This window comes from Lupinus angustifolius, chromosome LG04 (assembly GCF_001865875.1).
Source record: "Lupinus angustifolius cultivar Tanjil chromosome LG04, LupAngTanjil_v1.0, whole genome shotgun sequence".
NCBI lineage: Eukaryota > Viridiplantae > Streptophyta > Magnoliopsida > Fabales > Fabaceae > Lupinus > Lupinus angustifolius.
The window spans coordinates 10822649-10841853 of NC_032012.1; the positions used below are offsets into that span (position 1 = coordinate 10822649).

The following is a 19205-nucleotide window of genomic DNA, read 5'->3' on the forward strand; positions in this document are numbered from 1 at the left end:
AGATTATCAATAAAAAGTTAGTCTAATGATTAAATATCGTGGGACCCTGTATATCATACAAGATCAAAGACTTATATTTGATGCATAGGTCTTTGAGATCTTAATTAATTTATGCTTTTTCATATGCACATTATACATAATTACCCTACCTCACAGTATTAAGATATTTTGATGATACTAAGTCATTCTTATATTAATTATATTCAAGGAGACACACTTATATTAATTGAATATACTAGTACACGCATGCTTCACCCACTAATAAAAATATATGTTGAAGAGAGTATATCAAAAGTGTGTTATAAACATTGCTTTAATATATAATTTTCGTTTAAGTGTCCAACCCAGTCATAAAATAAAAAAATCTTCCAGATTTGACCCTGAGTTTGACAAGGTCCCAGTGAATCTTATTCTTATCGATAAACATTAAATTACCCTGAGTTTGATTGAATAAAGATGCACACATTGTCACATGTATGGGTCAGTCTGAACTTTACTTGAACACTTTTTGCTGTCAAAAAAGGCAACCCCACTTTTTCAATACATAGTATAAAATTAGAAATAGAACAAAACAATAAGGATTATTATAATTTTTACATTTTGGAGATTATGCATGATGGATTAGCTCAAGGCCATGTATAATTTTCTATAAGAAATATTTAATTTTTAAGGTACACTATAGTAAATTATAATAAAGATTGTAATATCTATATAGTGTCAGCATAAAAATCGACACAATGGCTGATTCATGTTGCGGAGAATAATTGGTTACATGTATAGTTTTACATAGAGACAAAGGTGAAGCAGTAACACAAAATCTTAAAGATTAGGCTTTGAGGTTGCGTGTTGGATGTTAGATTTTGAATTTGGAAAGAGAAGTTAGAGAAATTTGTTTGAGTTATGAGCTTATCAAATCAAAGAGAGTTTCAAGACTCATCATATGATTGATTCCTTATCTTACATATTATATGTTCTATATATTAAGTTGGATTTCATAATTATTATGATAATTTTCTACAAGGAAATTTGGTTAAGTAATCTAACATACAAATATTTGGGTTAAATATGATTACATCAAAGAAATTTGATAGAGTTTTGGTTTTTCGTTAGGTAGGAATGAGGATTAAATATAAACTTAGGGTTTTGATTGGATGTAGAAAAAAATTGAACTTTTACCCGCATTAATAGGGCGAGGAAATAACATGAAAAAAATAAAATAGAATAATGTCATACATTTATCATTTAGTTATAATGATATAACATTTATACCTTTTAATATAAGTACAAAAATAATAATTATGTCTTCAATACGGAAGATATTCTTTTTTCAGGTAGGTTTCAACTTACATGTAGTTTTTTTTTTCCACATGTATCTTTACTGGAGGTAATTTTATCTGAGTCGGGAACATCCACGGGTACGTGGGTTAACTCTCTCAGCAAGCATTTTTCATCCACAAGACTCGAACCCAAAATCTTGCTTAAAGGAAATTAAATATGTACCACTTGAACCATATTCCGTTGGTAGTTACAAGTAGTTGTCCAAATGGTTAAATAATCACATTACAAAAATGCTTAAATAATGATTCCAACGACTAGTCTTTTTCTTCTGAGTTAGATTGTTGTTTTTTATTCTGAAGGTTGAAGATATAGTGGGTGGAGATCGATGAAGTTTGGTTTTTCAATGTCACAAAAAATCACTGAGTTTTTTTCATTCTTAATTTTGTGGTTTAAAATGTTTGTTGTTCTTGATCTTAAAGGTTGATGGTTATTATTCAGGGGAATTTTTATTTAGTATTATAATATGAGAAAAAGATGTACGCACTAATAGTATAAGAGTTTTTTATATTGTCACCATATCATTTATCATTCATTTTCAACATCATTAATCCATGATATGATTTGAGACACAGTTTTAGACAGCAGATCCTTGATCATTCCAATGTCGTGAATTGGCTAGTATCCATTATAGGATTGATTAAGTTATCAGTGCCATAGCAACACTGAAAGCCTCATGAACAGGTATATTACCAAAAACAGTATTCTTGAGCAAGTTATTCAAGATAAATGGCATAGAAAACTACACATTTGAAAACAGGAAATCTCTTTGCACTCACAAATTACAGGCCAATTTGTCAAACAAAAATAACCAACTAGTGTATAAAGCAATATTCTTGATCCTGCACAGAAGAATGCCTGAGTAGTTCAGTTTACAAATATATATATATATATACTCTCAACCAATTACATCATTGGCAATCTTCAACTCTTGAAGGAGGAAGATTCTCCTATGACAAACTACTACTTGAAGATTTCAACTCCATACAAGTTGAGTTATAGCTCGATTCCTATTTGCACCGAAAATCTTGGCCGAATGACTAAACCTTTCCGGGTTTCGGGGGCTGCCAAAGAAAGTTACATAAGATACTATTATCAGATATACAAACATCCGAAGATGATATCAGACTCTATAAATTGCAATAGCTGATTGCTGATATATACCTTCTTAAGATTCATCTTTGATGAAGATCCTCTATCAAGTGGTTTCAATATGTCAAAGGAACACACAAGCGATTCATCAACGCTCAATAATGCACCAGCATTATCAAACTCCCCACCATAATTTGGAGCAGAAAATATTGTGACTAATCTTCGTTTAGCGAAAAACTCATACCCATCCTCTACAACCTATAAGAACAATTTGAAGTAAAATGAGACCTTAATCAGGAGAAGTTGTCGGAAGAAATAACACACACAAAGCAAAGACGATAAATGCCTGTGAATAGTTCGACAGAGGGTGGTCAAGACACGATAGACATGTCAGATAAGGAAAGCTTATATATAGGCTAAAGCCATATAAAAATAAAAATAAACAACACAAGCGATGCTAACTGTCCGAATTTCAAGATGGTGCCAATTAGCTCGACGGGTAAAGTCCTTCGGATGTGACTGTAAGGACCTGAGTCTTGACCCCCTTGAAATCATTTGAGCAAGAAAAGTCATAATTCCAACCCTACATCTTGGCAATAACTGCCTTGAAAATTGCCAGTATAAAATGTCCATCAATTGTAAATGAATAAATTTCGGGATCGTTTTTATTGAGAAGAGTATAAATTATACAGCTTACTCTAGGAACTTTTCCAGTTTAAAGTTATGGTTTTAAGAGACTATGAGACAGCATATTTTCTTCTCCCCTTCAGGACTTGAAATAATTTGATAGAATTGTCTCTAAAGAGGTTCGCAAATGCACAAAATGTAAGACGAGTAAAAATATGCAGTTCCAACATTTGTAACAAGCTCATATGAACTAAGTCGTTTACCTGATGACCTCGGCAAATGAGATCAAGGTCATTTTTATCCAAAAACTCTATGACTACATCAGATCCAAAAGTACATGAAACGCCTCGGTCACTCTCCGCCCAGCCGCCACTGCTAGAATTAGGATCAGCCCAAAGCAGATCACATAAAAGACCATTATCCGGAATTTCAGTAGGTCTTTGAATCTCCTTTATCTGATTCAAATTCTGTAATTCTGGAGAGAGACCCCCATGCATACAAAGTATTTTGCCATCAATGAGTGCCGCTACAGGCAAACAGTTAAAGCAATCAGTAAATATCTTCCATAGCCTAACATTGAACCTCCTTTTACATTCATCGTAAAAACCATATATCCGATTTATCTTCGCATCTTCATGGTTTCCTCTCAAGAGATGAATTTTGTCCGGATATCTTATTTTGTAGGCCAAAAGCAAGCATATAGTCTCCAAACTTTGTTTCCCTCTGTCTACATAATCCCCGAGGAACAAGTAGTTCGCAGACGGAGGATACCCTCCATATTCGAAAAGCCTTAGTAAGTCTTGGTACTGACCATGTATATCACCTGCAACATAACTGCAATATTAGGAAGAAACAAACAATGGATGTGAACAACAACATTCAAAGCAAATTAAATCACATGGTTCTAATGACCTCCCAAAAAAATCACATGATTCTTATAAATAGGCCATACTATATTTAGATCAAGGTAAGAATCCATTATGAAGAAATGCATATGCATCAGATTATACTGAATTTAAACTGCAATTGCATGAATCCATTATGAACATAAATCCATTTCTATCCATTTTTTTTAAATTTCAAATTTTCAAAGCTTCTAAACAATTTCCCTTCACCTTCTAAGAATCAAAATCATATTGTTGATACATATTATAGAGATTCGACAAAATTTTACTTTGAATTTTGACTACCTAACGTAATCTTCACATTTTACATAGATTTAAAGACTAATCAAACACACGATACATAATATTATTAGCTGGCATCCTAAGAACATATTTTTATTTCGCACGTTAAGGCTGTATACATCTGCTCTCTCGTAATCCGATAATTAAAAATGGAAAGACAAATTGAAATTAAAAAAGAGAGAGAAAAGAGAATAACCACAAACACGAATAGGAGGAGAGAGGTTGAGGAGAATAGGGTGAGAAAGGAAGATTTGTCTAGCGTTGACACAAAGTTGACGAATTTCAGACTCAGATAATTGAACCTGTTTTCCTCCTTTCCCTTCTAATAATCTCCTTATTACATCATCCAATACATTCTTATCCATCACTTTCTCTTTCTCTCTCTCTTTCCCACAATAAAAACACATAGAAAGAGAGAGAATAACAGACACACATAAAGGTTAAGGTTTCTTTATATGATGTTATTAGGATTCACTTTATTTGTGAGGAGACAAATTACTATAATCAACCATATTCTTCTCTCTCTCTCTCATTTTATCATCGGATTATTAGTTATTAATGTGCTTTTCTTTCATTGGTTCCCTTTCTCTCACCAAGATCATTTTTGTCCCTTCAAAATATAAGATTAAGAGAAAGATTAGTTTGATTCACATTTAAATTTTAGTAGACTAATTTTTGTTTGATTTCTGTCCGAGGCGGGAATATCTACATCTACAGGTAGGTGTGGTTAACTCTCCCGACAGACATTTTTTTCATCAACTCAAACTCAGGATCTTGCTTAAGGGAAATCAAATATGTACCACTTAAACCAATGCCCGTTGGTAGACTAATTTGGTTTTTAGCATTAATTATATCAATCCTATAAAGCTCAAATTGGAAATTAAATCAAAAGAGATTCTGCATTAGTTTTAATAGGTTAAAAGGGTTTAGTGGAATCAAATAATTAATGTTTATTTATAAGTATATAATTTTAAATATATGTACAATTATATATATTTAACAATTATGAATAATTATATTAGAATAATATCTCTATATTTTTTGGACTCAAATAAAGTAGAACTTTAGAGTATTATTATCTCCGTTTTTTAAGTGAACTTTCTCATTAATTTCCTCCATCATTCTAGATTAACCCAGTTCAAAGAACGACATTTTCATAGTTCAACCATTCATTTGATTGATAGGACAAACTAGAGTTATTTACAAGTTTAGTCGGCGATTAGATTTAACGATTAATATAGTTGATTAGTATGTCAATAACACTACAATCACCAAAATAAAGAAAATTCATTATAGTGCATGACTGATTCTTTTTTACTTATGCATAGACATCTATAATTTTATTTTTACCTTTCTCAAACTTAAATCCAAGAAGTTTGAAGGAAAAATAAATACTAACCATTATACAGGCATATGCCCATTAATTGAAATGTCAACCCATTTGCAATTGAAAAATAGATTACAAAAGTTGCATTTCACTTAATCTTATAACCAAAAAGCTATTATCTTGATGGTAACTAATATGTTTGAAAAAAGCGACTTTAAATTACAAAATTAAGTAGTAATTTAATGTGAGATATTAGCGTAAAGGTTATAATTTAAAGGAGAAGAATGATTAGGATATTCCTCTATATCTACTCCAATTTCAACACCAACATCTTCTTCGTCTGAAGATTGAAGGTTAGTCCAAATACTAGAAGATAAATTATTCGGCTCGAAAGAGAATGTCTTGAGGAGAATTGTGTCTTTATGATTTAGTAATGGTCCTGGTAGGCTTTTAACCCTTTTCAGGGCCTTCTTTACAACTTGTATTGCTCCATCTTTCAACTTGGACTCTTTGTTGGAGTTGAATGTTTCTATCTCAATAACATTCAGCATCTCTGATTCAACTAGGTCTAGAGTCATTATTGGCAAATTTGAAGAAATTGGCTTCTGCTTGTAGATCACATAAATTGTAACCTGGGCTGAGCCCAATATCAGCCCAATAAAGCTAGGTATCTGCAACCATAAAATATCTTTAAAAATGTTTTTTTTATTTAAGAAAAATCATTTATCACACACTAAATTACCACCAATAAAGTGTTGGTCTAATAGTGTAAGACCTTATGCAATTCTCAGGATAATTAAAAGGTTAAATATTTGATTCATGAGAGCAACATTTGTTGAGAGGGATAATCACGCACCCAAAAGAGATTAGTTCCTTACCTAAAAAGAGTGAAAGAATACCCTTAGTAGTACCAAAATAATATATTAAAAGGTCTCACGAGAACTCCAAAAGACCAAAATATCAATGGTTTGATTCCTATGAGTGACACTGTTAGAAAGGACAACCACACACCTCATAAGTATTAGTTCCTTATTCATCTTACTTGTAGAATGAGAATGCATTTAATAGTACAAAAAATCATTTATCTTATTTATATATGTTTTTTTGAAATGGGTCATGTTTATATTTTAATTGGTTAGGTTTGATTAATGTGAAGAAAAAAATTGAAATTCAACTAGGAGAAAAGAAAAAACGTTGCTCACCAAAAATGTTTTTGGATGATGTTTTTCTAGAACATCTAAACAGAAAAAAAGACCGACACTTGAAAACAATGATTTACAGTTTTTTACTTATATGTGTGTTTTGTATCAATTATATTGCTAGATATGTGGGTAAAAGATATTTCTTCCCTCCTTGTATTATTTTATTATATAACAACTAACAACAATGAAAAGCTAATTTATTAAAGCTTTTTAGAAACTATTTCAAATAGAATTCTGATCATAATCAAATCCAAGTGTCACAAAGCTAGTTTTTCATTAATAAATAAAATAAAAACAGCTTTCAAATAGCTTAATAATAATTGAAGAGGTAAGGAAATTGATGTAGCTTACTAGAATGAAGAGATCGTTGATGAGAAAAGAGTATAGTGTCCACACGCCAGCATTTAGAAACATGAAAAATGAGTCCAAAAATGGCATGTATTCCATACTTTTGGTCTTTATCACCATTTTCTGTCACACAATATATCATATAGAAGTTGTAAAATAATTATAATTGATATAAGCATCGTAATATTTAGTTATTGTCAGTATAAATATTTGTATATGGTTAATACATCATCCATCATTAATTTGCATTAAGTTTTTAAAGAGTAAATAATGATTAAAAATGAATGTTGAATGATAGGTGATAATGTATAAAACTACATATATATTCTTTTCTCTATAAGCAATCCTTAATTTTAAATAACAAATGCTTATTAAAATATAATCAATCAAACAAAATGTACATGCAATACACTAATAATAAATCTTAACTTATATTACCTAACTATTTAAGTGGTAATTCATATAAAATATATCAATTAATATGATACTTACCATGGTTAAGAGTGGAGAAGCATACATGATTATAGTTAACCCAGAGCATAAGGTTCCTAGAAAAGTAAGTTGGGTGGTTCCATGAAGAAAAAGAGTTACTGAAATCACTGAAGCAACAAAACCCACATCAAATATACCTACCAATTGTGCTGTTTTAACCTACATGTACATTTAAGTAATTTAGGAGATATATTTGAAATATTTAAGGACTTTATTTCATCTATATTTATATATATATCACAATATTAACAAATTAAAATTTACCTTCTTATCTTGAGGTGAATATATGAGGAATATAAGTATGTAAGTGCAATGAAAAATAGCACCAACACCATTGACAATAGCTACAAGAAAACCACCAGGTTTTAAAATTCCATAGAAAGTCCATAAACTTGTACACAAGAATGTTGCTATATATGGAGCACCCTTGTAATTCTTTGTTGATTTATTCTTCACCACTTTACGAAATGTTTTCCTTTTGATTTTGAAAATAAATAAAAATATGAGTAAGTATACCTCAAATAAAGTATAATAGAAATCAATATTATGATTGATGATATAATTTATAGTTTTATACTTACATGGGAGAGGCAAAAACTAGAAGGGATAACACAATGCCTGCAAATAAATCATAGGTTAATTTTTTTTTGATAAAATGAGAAATTTTATGAATTAAGTTAAAGGTTAAGGCCTACATCAACAACTAGAATAAACTTTGGATAAATATAATGACTTGCCAATAATTCCAACAACATAGATGAAGCTTGCCATGGAAGAAGGTATATGGGTATGAAACTTGGATAAAAGTTGTTTTTAATGAATGTTATTTTATGGTATGGTGTGTTATAAAATTTTGAAGATTACTCAAAGATATTTATAGCCATCAAAAATTGGAGTCGCTATTTTATTTTCTTAATTTAATATGCAGATCATCATCAATATCCATTTAGAAAAGGACATGGATAACCACCAAATTTGATCAACTTGATTATTTTTTCTGCTTAACACTTAAGTATTAGATATTATCATATTAACAAAGTTTTTCCCATCTATTCAATAAAAATCGAACTTTTGCATCAAACTTATTACTTATGTGACACTCTTATATCACTACATTATATTTAATTGATCCATAAAATTAAATTTTAAAATCGGTTGATTTAAATATTTAACAGTTTAATATTTTTTATCCATAATACATGAGACACACTACAACTTATAACCTCCAGGAAAGCTACATTGTGATCATGAAAGATAGTAGAGGTGTCAAAATGGGCTACCCGGACGAGTTCGGGCTCAATTGGGTTGAGCTAAAAAGTCCGAATACAATTTATATATATCAAATTGTAGCTCAAACCTGCCCTAAGTGGGTTGCGGATTATGGTGGGTCGGCCCACATAATATTAAAAAAATTATTTAAATTTTAACTTATTTAATCTATTTAATATATATATATATATATATATATATAATTTGATATTAATGTATAACTTTTTTAACATACCTCTTATGCCTAATACAACCAAACTTATAATCTAATGTCTTGTTTTTGAGTTAAGGCGTGAAGTCCACATATATAATTTTTAACATAACTTATTTATTAAATATCTCATTTTATTAAACTCTCACTCTATAACACAACATAATTTGGACTTCACTATAATATATAAACTTTTGGACAATATAAAAAATATTATCATTTTTATGTTCTTTATCAACACTTTTATTATAAACTATTATATTAAATTTGGTTGTGTGAAGTTCTCTATGGGAAAAAATGTTGTCTTTTAGTTTTGGTGCAAAAGTTATTTTCTTTATTATGTTTTTGTTGTAGAAGTTAAATCTAATTAGGTACACAATTAAGAAAGGAAAAGTGAAATCTATATGGTTTAATATAATATTTAACCTTATAACATTATTGTAATTTATAAATATTTATGGTATAGACATTACTCTATTTTTTATTCAAAGTACATAACGTAATATTTATTATCTATTTTTTTATTATAAGTTGTTTTGTAAAATAATTTTTATCTAAGGCTTATTACCAAGCCAAAGGTTCCAAAAAAGATTAAAAATAAGGAAAAGCAGATAGCCCGAGCCCACCCGGGTAAGCCCGACTCGAATCCAGTTTTTATATAGCCCGGTCGGGTCGGGCTAAAAAGTCCGGAAGCAATAAAAAGTGTCTAAAATGATTCTCAAGCCATATAAATTTTCGGGCTGGCTCGTTTTGACACCTATAGGAATCACTAAGGGAGAAAACTATGATTACATTCTTAGTTTTACCTTGATAATAAGTAGGGTGGGATAGATGAAGTATTATGATAGGATATGTGTTATCATGTTTGTTAGATGGTTCATTAGAATAAGAATAGGATAGTTGATTATTTAAATTTAATAATTGATATTATATTAGTATTTCTATAATGTTTTTATATTGTAAGATGATGACACTTGTATAGTCATCGTCATTTTAGAGTTTCTTTATTTTCTTTAAATAGTGTTTTGTCATTCACAATAAGAATCAATCAATGAAATATGAATATTATATTCTAGTATTACTTTTTTCTTTAGGAGTAGAGTAATCAATAGCTTAATTCATTTATAGGAGGAATTTGTTCCTGTCATAATACTTATCCTTCATACCCTTAATAATTTTTGTCTTATAAAAAAAATGAGTTTCATACATGTGAAACCAAAAAATGTTAAGAGGTTTTGTTTCCAATGCTCTTTTTCTCTTAGTCATACATTGACTATAGTAGAATAGTTATCTCACTTTTCTAACTTATATATATATAGTTAGTCCATATATACTGTTAGTGGTAGAAAAATAGATATATTCGATACTATGGAGAGTGAATATATTTGACTAATACTCGATTTTTTTGTCTTTGTTTCTCATTTGTACGACCGTTTCTTCCAACTAATATTTTTGTGCTTGTTTCTAATTTTATCCAACTTTTGGGAATGAGACTTTTTTTCTTTTTGATGTGATAATGAGACAATTAGTAGTATTTATTAAATTCGTTTGATTTCGTCATTTTTATTTATTGAAATTTACAATTATTGTAAGGATATATTCCTTTTAGAAGGAAATGAAATGTTTGAAATCTCTCTTACAAGTGTAATTATGATTTTTAAGCCTTATATTTTTCTTAATTTTTTCCTTCTAAAAACCAACTTACAAACAATTTATAGCAGACTAAGAAAATGATATTTATTCTGCCACAAGTTACTTAAAATAAGTTAATATAGAATTCAACATACGGACTAAGTTTCATTCCTATTGTATTTGCGAATATTATTTTTAGCAGATATAAAACATAAATCACAATTTAGCAATCTATATCTCAAAAATATCCGTTGCCATATTTTATAATGTTAGAAACTCGTTGGGCAAGGAGTGTGATGTAGCAGGCAACAAGGAATGAAGATCCTCCCTTCTAAAATGATGATGGTGTTTCCTGTTCCCGATCAATAAAATTATAGTGAATAGTATAAAAATAATAACATTTGTTTTTATAACCTTTAAGTATCATTTTCTGATTGAATAGAAACATAGATAAGGAAATGAGACAGCTGATCCTCATTCGGCAACAAGGAGCGTAAGAATAAATGTGTATTTCCACTTCTTGAAAAATTATATCATCTTAATAATTAATTATATGTAAAATCAATATAATTATTCCTTAATTGATTATAATATAATCAATTTTATATCTAGACTTGTTAATTTTCAGAAATTAATTTTGTGGAATCTATTTGTTTGGGATGTCGTATAAATCTCTTTTATATAATAAATTACTAAAAATATAAATTTATTTGTTTAAATTAATAATATTTGTTTGATAATTAATTGTACAAGGATAATATGAGAAAATATGATTTATTTCTAAATAATTATCTTAAATATTGTCCAATATAAAATCCATTCTAATCTTGATCTATATTAACAACATTCCTATGTAATTATATCAAATTGTTGTATAGTAAAACCATGCATAACTTTACACAATGGCGGTTGATTTGGTCGAAGAGGTAGGTCAATTCGTGAAACTTTTGTTGGTTAACTTATTTAATTTATAAATAACGTAAAACGACCAATTTAACTTGTGATGGCTTGTAACTTCAATTACATGTTGAATTTGGATTCAACGAAAAGGAGATACGTATTATTGATTATCCAATATATAAATAAAAACTATGCATGAGTTAAAATAATCTCTTAAATAATCTAGATATACAATTAATCATTGATTTATGTGATGTATACATTTTCTCTTAAATAAGAATTCAGGTTCAATTGTGTGAGATGTATTGAATTAGGTTGTAAATCAATTATAGAATATTATGATGTTTAAGTCAATATTTATCAATGACACAAGAAAGTTAGATATAGTAAAAAGATATTAGATAGCTCATATATTTTGTTTATAATGTCCTCCTCTATTTATATTCACTGAGATATGCTCACATTGCCCCAAATCCTATGTCATATATGTAGGAATAGGCTACTTAGTCTTGGCCCATGTCTACCTTCTTTGAATGAATAAAATTATACATTTGTGAATTTTATGTTGCCATTATTTATTACTTATTCTTATAATCATTAATTATTTATTTATATATATATATATATATATATATATATTATATAATGTAGTTACTTTCTTTTTTTCTCAAAGTTACATCTGGAAAAAAAAAACTAAGAATCAAGTTAAGCATGGACACCAACAAAGTGTTAATCTAATGGTACAAGGTCCTATTGGATCCCTAAGGTCGAGTATTTGATTCCTATGAACGACACTTGTTGATAGGAACAACCATGAACCTTGAAAGAGATTAGTCCATTACCCAAAAATATAAGAATATACATTTGTTGGTACAAAATTTTAAGTTAAGCATGGAACAAAAAACTCTAGCAAGATAGCTAAATTCATCATAATATAAATAGAGCATAATATCGAAGCATTGTCAATATAAATATTTATTCATATTCAGTATATCGCTCACCATTCATTTGTATTTTTTTTTGAAGAGTCAATTATGATTAAATATGAATGATAAATGATATGATGTATGATTATAGATGGCAAAACAGGCAATGCCTGCAGGCACGCCCATATCCCACACTTTATTGGCGGCAGGGTATCAAAATTTTGCCCATTTGCCCGTTTCGCCCGCCAAGCCCATCAACATTTCTGTTGGGCAATGCCATCGACCCATCAATATAATTTAAGAAAAAAGTAAGAAAATTTCAAATAAGTTATGATGTAATGTGATTTTTAATACTTATGATTTGTTAAACTTCATATAAAATATCAATTTTTTTACTATTTTTTTTCTTCAACTACTTTATTTAATTTAATTTTGTTTATTATATGAATTTTTATTTTTTTAATTATTTAACAATGTCCACGGGATGCCCGCAAGTCTCTTAATCCGTTTTAAAACGGGTAGAACATTGAATTTTGTCTGTTAAGCCAATGCGGACATGTCCACAATTTTTGCTAGCGTTTACTGACACGGGCAAACCTGTACGGGCAGTCCATTTTGTCGTCGTGATAATATATAAAATTCATATAAACATTTTACCAAAAAAAATACATGTCCACAAGTTTATAAAGAGGTGAAGTCCATAATTTTGTTATGGGCCGTACGAAAACACCGGGCTTAGGTTTGATAAAGCCCAAACCCGCATTCAAAGAAGTGAAAAACCATAGCTTCCCTAACCTTCTCTTCATATTTGAGCAGCCATAGCAGCTTCATAAGGAAGGAACTCTTTCAAAAAAACTCAAATTCGCAATGGTAATTCATCTTCATCAACATCATCACTTTCCCTCTCTCTTTCAATCTTGTAATCGTTGATTTCAATAACCAATTTCTAATTTCATTTGTTACGCAGGGAATCGATCTTAAGGCTGGTGGTAAGAGCAAAAAGACCAAAAGAACAGCACCAAAATCCAATGATATTTATCTCAAACTTTTGGTTAAGGTTTGTATCTAATATTCTTATTCAAATTATATATTAATCATGATATCAAATGTGTTCTATTGTTTGTTGTGTTAGTTTTCAAAACGGCGTCGTAGAGGATTATGATTAACGTGATGCAGATTGTTCCACATTTTATGAGCCTCAGATAGTTATTTATATATAATTTATAAATTTTCAATATCCAGTCATGATTTTCAGTATTTATTCATAGTTTTATATTATTAAGGATTTTATGGTTATGTACTGTTTATTCATTTCAGTGCAGTCCCTGGTATTATTATCTTATTGAATATCTTTTTTTTGAAGTATTTGAAATTAGCCCCTTGTAGTTGTTGATGATGATTTAGTGATAATCGTGAAAGTTGATGATTATTTATGTGATTCCATTCCAGCATTTTGAGAATAGTTTGTTTCACTTTTTCTGAGCCTTGGAAATACTTTTCTCTCACTATTTTCTCAAGTTCATAACATGCATATATAACATATGTAATATTTTCAAATTTCATATATGTGTAGGTAGTTCCACTTCAACTATATATGTGTAGTTAGTTGCTTCCAAAGGTCAATAGTTTCCTAGTGATGCATGGTTTTTAACCATGCTAATATCAATAAGCAGTGTAGTTATGGTACGATTTGTGTGATTCAAACTGTGATATGATGTGGAATTCATGCCCACCAATGTGAATCCCATCATGCGTCGTTTTTTGCACCGGAATCGTTGTTCATATTGCATGAAGCAAACCTCCTCTGTGGAGTTGCTACCGGAATCGTGAGTCCTGTGATTCAGAACTTGTGGGTCTCACTGGGCTCCATGTCAGGCCTCAATGCGTTTTAGGAGTTGTTCTGCAACCCTAAAAGATGACTTTATTTATAAAAAAATCCCTGCTTTAGGATGAGCCAGTTTACCTTTCTTTTTTGGCATAAACCTATTTTTTCCCCATTTCCTTATATACTTTCAGAATTTGCCTTTTTACGTCTTTATTGGCCCATACCTAATTTTTTAGTCATTTCTTTATTGCTTCAGACAGAACATAAAAATTAGAATGTTGCCTACTTGTCTGTCTTTTCTTGTTGCTTCCATGCCTCATTCTTCATTTCTTCTGCACTGCCTAGAGCCTATTTCTCCTTTACTGCCTAGAAAAGTTTGCTGTCATTTGGTGTATTTTGCCATTTTGATTATAGTCTCATGACTTGGAACTTCTGTAGTTGTTATTTTCCTATTATGACTTGTCGACTTATGATATGTATGACCCCTGTGACTTGAATTTGTGTTATTTAATGTTATTTGTGTTGTTATGAGTGGCTTATGTTATGAATTATTTTAGTATGTTTAATTATTGATCATGAATCTTATGATTCACGATATGATATTTCAATGTTATATATCAAATTTTAAATGCTAAACTTTCCTAAGCTATTGGAAATACCCTTTTACTAGATTCAGAAACACATGTTTTCATTACCATCTTAAACCATGTTTTTAAACTTGAATTTTGAATGATACATATGTTTACTTATTTGTTATTTATTATATGCATGAGATAATTCCGATTAAATATTCATTGCCAGCTTTATCGCTTCCTTGTTCGAAGGACCGGCAGCAAGTTCAATGCTGTGATACTAAAGCGCCTGTTCATGAGCAAGGTTAACAAGCCTCCATTGTCCTTGTCAAGGTTGATCAGATATACCAAGGGGAAGGTTTGACTCTTTTTATACACATTAATAGTATTAACTCTAATAATTTGATTAAGTACAGTTTTTTCTTATGTAAATGGACTTTTATGTAGGAAGGTAAAATTGCTGTGGTAGTGGGAACTATAACTGATGATATCAGAACATATGAAGTTCCACCACTAAAAGTTACCGCACTCAGGTTTACAGAGACAGCACGTGCAAGAATCGAAAAGGCCGGTGGTGAATGTTTGACATTTGATCAGCTTGCACTCAGGGCTCCTCTTGGACAGAACACAGTATGCGCCTTTATTAATTTTTCGAATGATTTTTTTTCTAGCTTAACTGCTGTTTGTATCAGTTAGTCTAATATGGAATATATATTATTGAATGTAGGTACTTCTAAGAGGCCCAAAGAATGCTAGAGAAGCTGTGAAACATTTTGGTCCTGCACCTGGTGTACCCCACAGCCATACCAAGCCGTATGTCCGATCTAAGGGAAGGAAATTTGAGAAGGCTAGAGGAAAGAGGAACAGCAGAGGATTTAGGGTTTGAGATGTTGATCAAGTTGCACTATTTTTGTACTAGTGTTGTTATTTCTGAAATCAACTTTTTGCTATTTCATATATGGTGAAGACAAATTTTTATGTTTCTGTTATGTTGAAAGATATTAAGTATGGAGATTGCTCTACATGGCTCCTTTGTTTTACTTTGAATTCTATGTGATCAACACGATTTTGGTGCAATAGAAAATGGGTATCATAGTTGGATGAGCTTAAAATAGAGTGAAAAAGAAATTATTGTTTTTCTAAAAAGCTAGAAAGAGTACCATCTGAAAAATGCTATATCTTAATTGTTTCTAGAATTCAATTTTTCTCTAGTTGATTTGTTATTGTTCCTATTTAATTCTTTATAGAAATCTCTATTGATGATCTTTTATTTTTAATTATGATTAAAGCTCATGGGCAAGTTCTATATGCATGTAAGTAGAAATTAAATACCCGAGGCATGTTCTATTAACTTTGTAAGGTCAAACGATGTTCATAAATATTTAAGTGTCAAGGATAAAATTGTCATTTTCAAAAAAACTTCGTGTAGTTCCTAGAACATAAGATACTTCAAGTCGCCTTTAAAAAATGAGCTCATAAGATAACTACTTATTGTAACAAGTTATTTTGCTAAAGATTACCGCATACCTTAGTCGACTAGGTTATAAGTTATTTGTAAAAGTTATAAAAACAAAAATTAATATTTTTATATTACTTAATTAACTCTATTGGATAGAGACATACTTTTTTGGACAAATAATCCTTATCATATAAATGAACCTATTTTCAAACTCTTATATGTGAGCTCATCCTTCCATAACAACTTGACATAACAAATGTGGTGAATGTAAAAAGATAGTAGACAAAATCATATCTCTAAAATTTGAAACAAAAAAATTAACGTGATTAATGCTTATGCAACCTAGACACTAAAAGAACATCAATGGCATAAAAAAGAAGCAAATGCAAAAGGTACACTATCCTAAATCTCTCATGGCCAACACTTGTTTTAACTATAATAAATGAGAGAGCAGTTAAAAAATAAGTAGTTGATAAGATCAGAATTTGTTAATAAAGTCATAAATGTGGTTATTAACTTCTTCAGCAGCTTCTTGGTTATTGAAATGAGCTACTCCATTCTGTATAATCACTTCCTCCAAAAGTGGCACATCTTTCTTGAAAGCACCACTCTCAATATAGTTCTTTGTTCCAAATGAAGTGTAAACCACATCTATATCACCTGTGATGAACTTCACAGGTACTTTGATTTGTGAACCAGTCCATGGTGCAGTGAGCTCCCAGTTTCTGTAAATATAATGCATAGCCACAGATTATATGACATATACCTAACAAATAATAATGATTTAGATTTAAAGAAAAAACATCATTTATCACATGAAGTGTGAATACCAAGAGTGAGGGTATGAATACATTTTTAATTTATATAATTCAAAAACTCAAAAAATCTGTACATTAATTCTTTTGTCGTGTAATATTGATGCACTTACGGTGTAAAAAATTATGAACAATCACTTCATCATCTACCTTCATTTGTATTACTTTTTATGAAAAGTCAAACACAAACACAGTTGAAAATGAATGGTAGATAATGAAATGACAGTGTAAAAAACTCTTACACTGTCCGTGTATACATTTGTTTCTCATTCATTTTTAGTGTCACGTGTCAGAATCTGGATTGAGTATTGGACTTTTTTGTCCCAACTTTGAGAACACCACAAAATAGATAAAAACAAAGAATAAGAACTTACAAGTTAAAATTTCTATAGTAGTTGAGGCCACCAGTGAAGCCTGTCTTGTTGAATGTAGAAGCATAATAAGCCACATCCTCTTGTGTGAGCCAAGAGGGAAGAGGTGTTGTATCCTTAGGAATTAGCACCTCCCCTTCTTTTGGCAGTAATGGTGGCCCAGTACTACGATCTGTAAGAAAGCTCTTCATGACATTTTCAGTTTCAGTTTTGGCAAACTCAGCTTCTATCTTCCCAGGCTCCTATAGCATGAGTTAAGTCAAAAATTAACATTTTTTTTGGAATACTTTAAATTGCGATTGCGGTCACAGTTATGGTTGTTACAATTGTGGTCATTGCAATGCGAAATACGGCCGTTGCAATATGAATTATTTTGTGATTAAAAATATATTTTTTAAATTGATAGATCCTATGCGGCCTGATGTGGTTCGATGCGGTTGTGTTGCAGCCTGATGCAACTCATCATTGTGGTTTAGTATCATATTGCAATTGCAGTATAATGTGGTTGCCATGACCACTGTAACTACAATATTGCCGTAGCATGAGGTAATTTTACACATTCTATAGTAAATTATCAAAGCTGAATTTTTCATCATATAAGTCATGCATAAAAAAAGAACCTGGAATCTGCAAATGTAGAAGTCTTCTCCATGTAAGGCACGCATACCATCTAGAGGCTTGAATTTAGGGTTTCTGGGCCAATAAGGAACACTGAGACAAACATAGGCTTTGATTCTATCAGGACGAAACAAACAAAGGTACCAACCAATGATAGCACCCCAATCATGAGCTACAAGGTACACTTGTTCCACACCCAATGAGTCAATAAGAGCAATGATATCACCCACAAGGTGGAAACAAGTGTAGCTGCTGATTGAAGATGGTGCATCAGTTTCACCAAAGCCACGAAGATCAGGAGCCACAGCACGGTAACCTTTTGAGCTTATATATTGAATTTGGTGACGCCAACTATACCAGAGTTCAGGGAAGCCATGGAGGAACAAAACCACAGGGCCTTGTCCCTTTTCAGCAACATGCATGTTGATGCCATTCACTTTCACTGTTCTGTGTTCTATGCCTTCCATTATTTTTTGTGTTGTGTTGTGATATGATCGAAGTTGATGAGCGAGTGAATTTAAAGTGAGAGAGAATCCATTGTTTAATGGACTTAGAAACTAGGTGCTGCTGAAGTCTGTGTACCAAATAAATGAAAATTTAATATGGTCTATGCTCTATTAACTTTTTTTCCTATTTCTAATGTATTAAGTCAAGGTTGGTTTGAAATAATATCTTCACACACTTTCATATGTTAATATTTTGGTATTGTATAAAAGTTCAAAATCTATGCATTGATAGTGTAAAGTTTTTTATATTTTTAGTCCATCATCTACTTACACTGTCGGTGTACATATTAAATTCATCGTATAAAGCATATTGTAATCGGAATTGTGGTCATACATATGAACATAGATAATTGTTTCAAAGTTTCCATTTTTTTTTGTTCCGGATCAACCAAATATTGTTGATAAAAGAGTATTTTTAAAAACCAAAACGTAACATTCTCATTGGCTCCTAATAGGGAATGAGATACGATTTGGAACATGTAATCTTCTTC

The 19205-nt window shown here is 30.5% G+C and overlaps 4 protein-coding genes across 4 annotated transcripts; 1 reads left to right on the forward strand and 3 right to left on the reverse strand.

Moving 5' to 3' along the window:
* Positions 1972-4771, reverse strand: LOC109345819 (serine/threonine-protein phosphatase PP1-like). The gene is made up of 4 exons (XM_019585042.1): positions 4438-4771; positions 3318-3877; positions 2500-2685; positions 1972-2399 (listed from the first exon to the last, which is right to left on the reverse strand). Exons 1-4 carry the CDS (start codon positions 4646-4648, stop codon positions 2376-2378), a joined length of 981 nt encoding a protein of 326 aa, XP_019440587.1. The 5' UTR covers positions 4649-4771; the 3' UTR covers positions 1972-2375.
* LOC109344623 (bidirectional sugar transporter SWEET16-like) lies at positions 5808-8218 on the reverse strand. Its single transcript, XM_019583381.1, has 5 exons — positions 8192-8218; positions 7875-8085; positions 7611-7769; positions 7122-7241; positions 5808-6239 (listed from the first exon to the last, which is right to left on the reverse strand). Coding segments are annotated over exons 1-5 (924 nt in total). The 5' UTR covers positions 8194-8218.
* LOC109345820 (60S ribosomal protein L18-like) lies at positions 13291-15989 on the forward strand. Its single transcript, XM_019585043.1, has 5 exons — positions 13291-13418; positions 13516-13605; positions 15175-15303; positions 15393-15575; positions 15673-15989. The coding sequence occupies exons 1-5, from the start codon at positions 13416-13418 to the stop codon at positions 15829-15831; spliced, it is 564 nt and encodes a 187-aa protein (XP_019440588.1). The 5' UTR covers positions 13291-13415; the 3' UTR covers positions 15832-15989.
* Positions 16760-18675, reverse strand: LOC109345824 (bifunctional epoxide hydrolase 2-like). The gene is made up of 3 exons (XM_019585048.1): positions 18211-18675; positions 17594-17832; positions 16760-17129 (listed from the first exon to the last, which is right to left on the reverse strand). The coding sequence occupies exons 1-3, from the start codon at positions 18673-18675 to the stop codon at positions 16883-16885; spliced, it is 951 nt and encodes a 316-aa protein (XP_019440593.1). The 3' UTR covers positions 16760-16882.

What these genes read in the sequence shown, in the direction of transcription:
- LOC109345819 (XM_019585042.1), bottom strand. Translation starts at nt 4,648, where the DNA reads ATGTGTTTTTATTGTGGGAAAGAGAGAGAGAAAGAGAAAGTGATGGAT. An exon ending in TCATTTGCCGAGGTCATCAG is followed by an intron (nt 2,686 to 3,317) that starts GTAAACGACTTA and finishes TTGTTCTTATAG; the next exon opens with GTTGTAGAGGATGGGTATGA. An exon ending in CAAAGATGAATCTTAAGAAG is followed by an intron (nt 2,400 to 2,499) that starts GTATATATCAGC and finishes TTTCTTTGGCAG; the next exon opens with CCCCCGAAACCCGGAAAGGT.
- LOC109344623 (XM_019583381.1), bottom strand. An exon ending in CTTCTCCACTCTTAACCATG is followed by an intron (nt 7,242 to 7,610) that starts GTAAGTATCATA and finishes ATTGTGTGACAG; the next exon opens with AAAATGGTGATAAAGACCAA. An exon ending in TCAACGATCTCTTCATTCTA is followed by an intron (nt 6,240 to 7,121) that starts GTAAGCTACATC and finishes TTATGGTTGCAG; the next exon opens with ATACCTAGCTTTATTGGGCT.
- LOC109345820 (XM_019585043.1), top strand. An exon ending in ATCTCAAACTTTTGGTTAAG is followed by an intron (nt 13,606 to 15,174) that starts GTTTGTATCTAA and finishes ATTCATTGCCAG; the next exon opens with CTTTATCGCTTCCTTGTTCG. An exon ending in CTCCTCTTGGACAGAACACA is followed by an intron (nt 15,576 to 15,672) that starts GTATGCGCCTTT and finishes TATTGAATGTAG; the next exon opens with GTACTTCTAAGAGGCCCAAA.
- LOC109345824 (XM_019585048.1), bottom strand. Translation starts at nt 18,675, where the DNA reads ATGGAAGGCATAGAACACAGAACAGTGAAAGTGAATGGCATCAACATG. An exon ending in TCTACATTTGCAGATTCCAG is followed by an intron (nt 17,833 to 18,210) that starts GTTCTTTTTTTA and finishes CTCATGCTATAG; the next exon opens with GAGCCTGGGAAGATAGAAGC. An exon ending in TACTATAGAAATTTTAACTT is followed by an intron (nt 17,130 to 17,593) that starts GTAAGTTCTTAT and finishes TTATATTTACAG; the next exon opens with AAACTGGGAGCTCACTGCAC.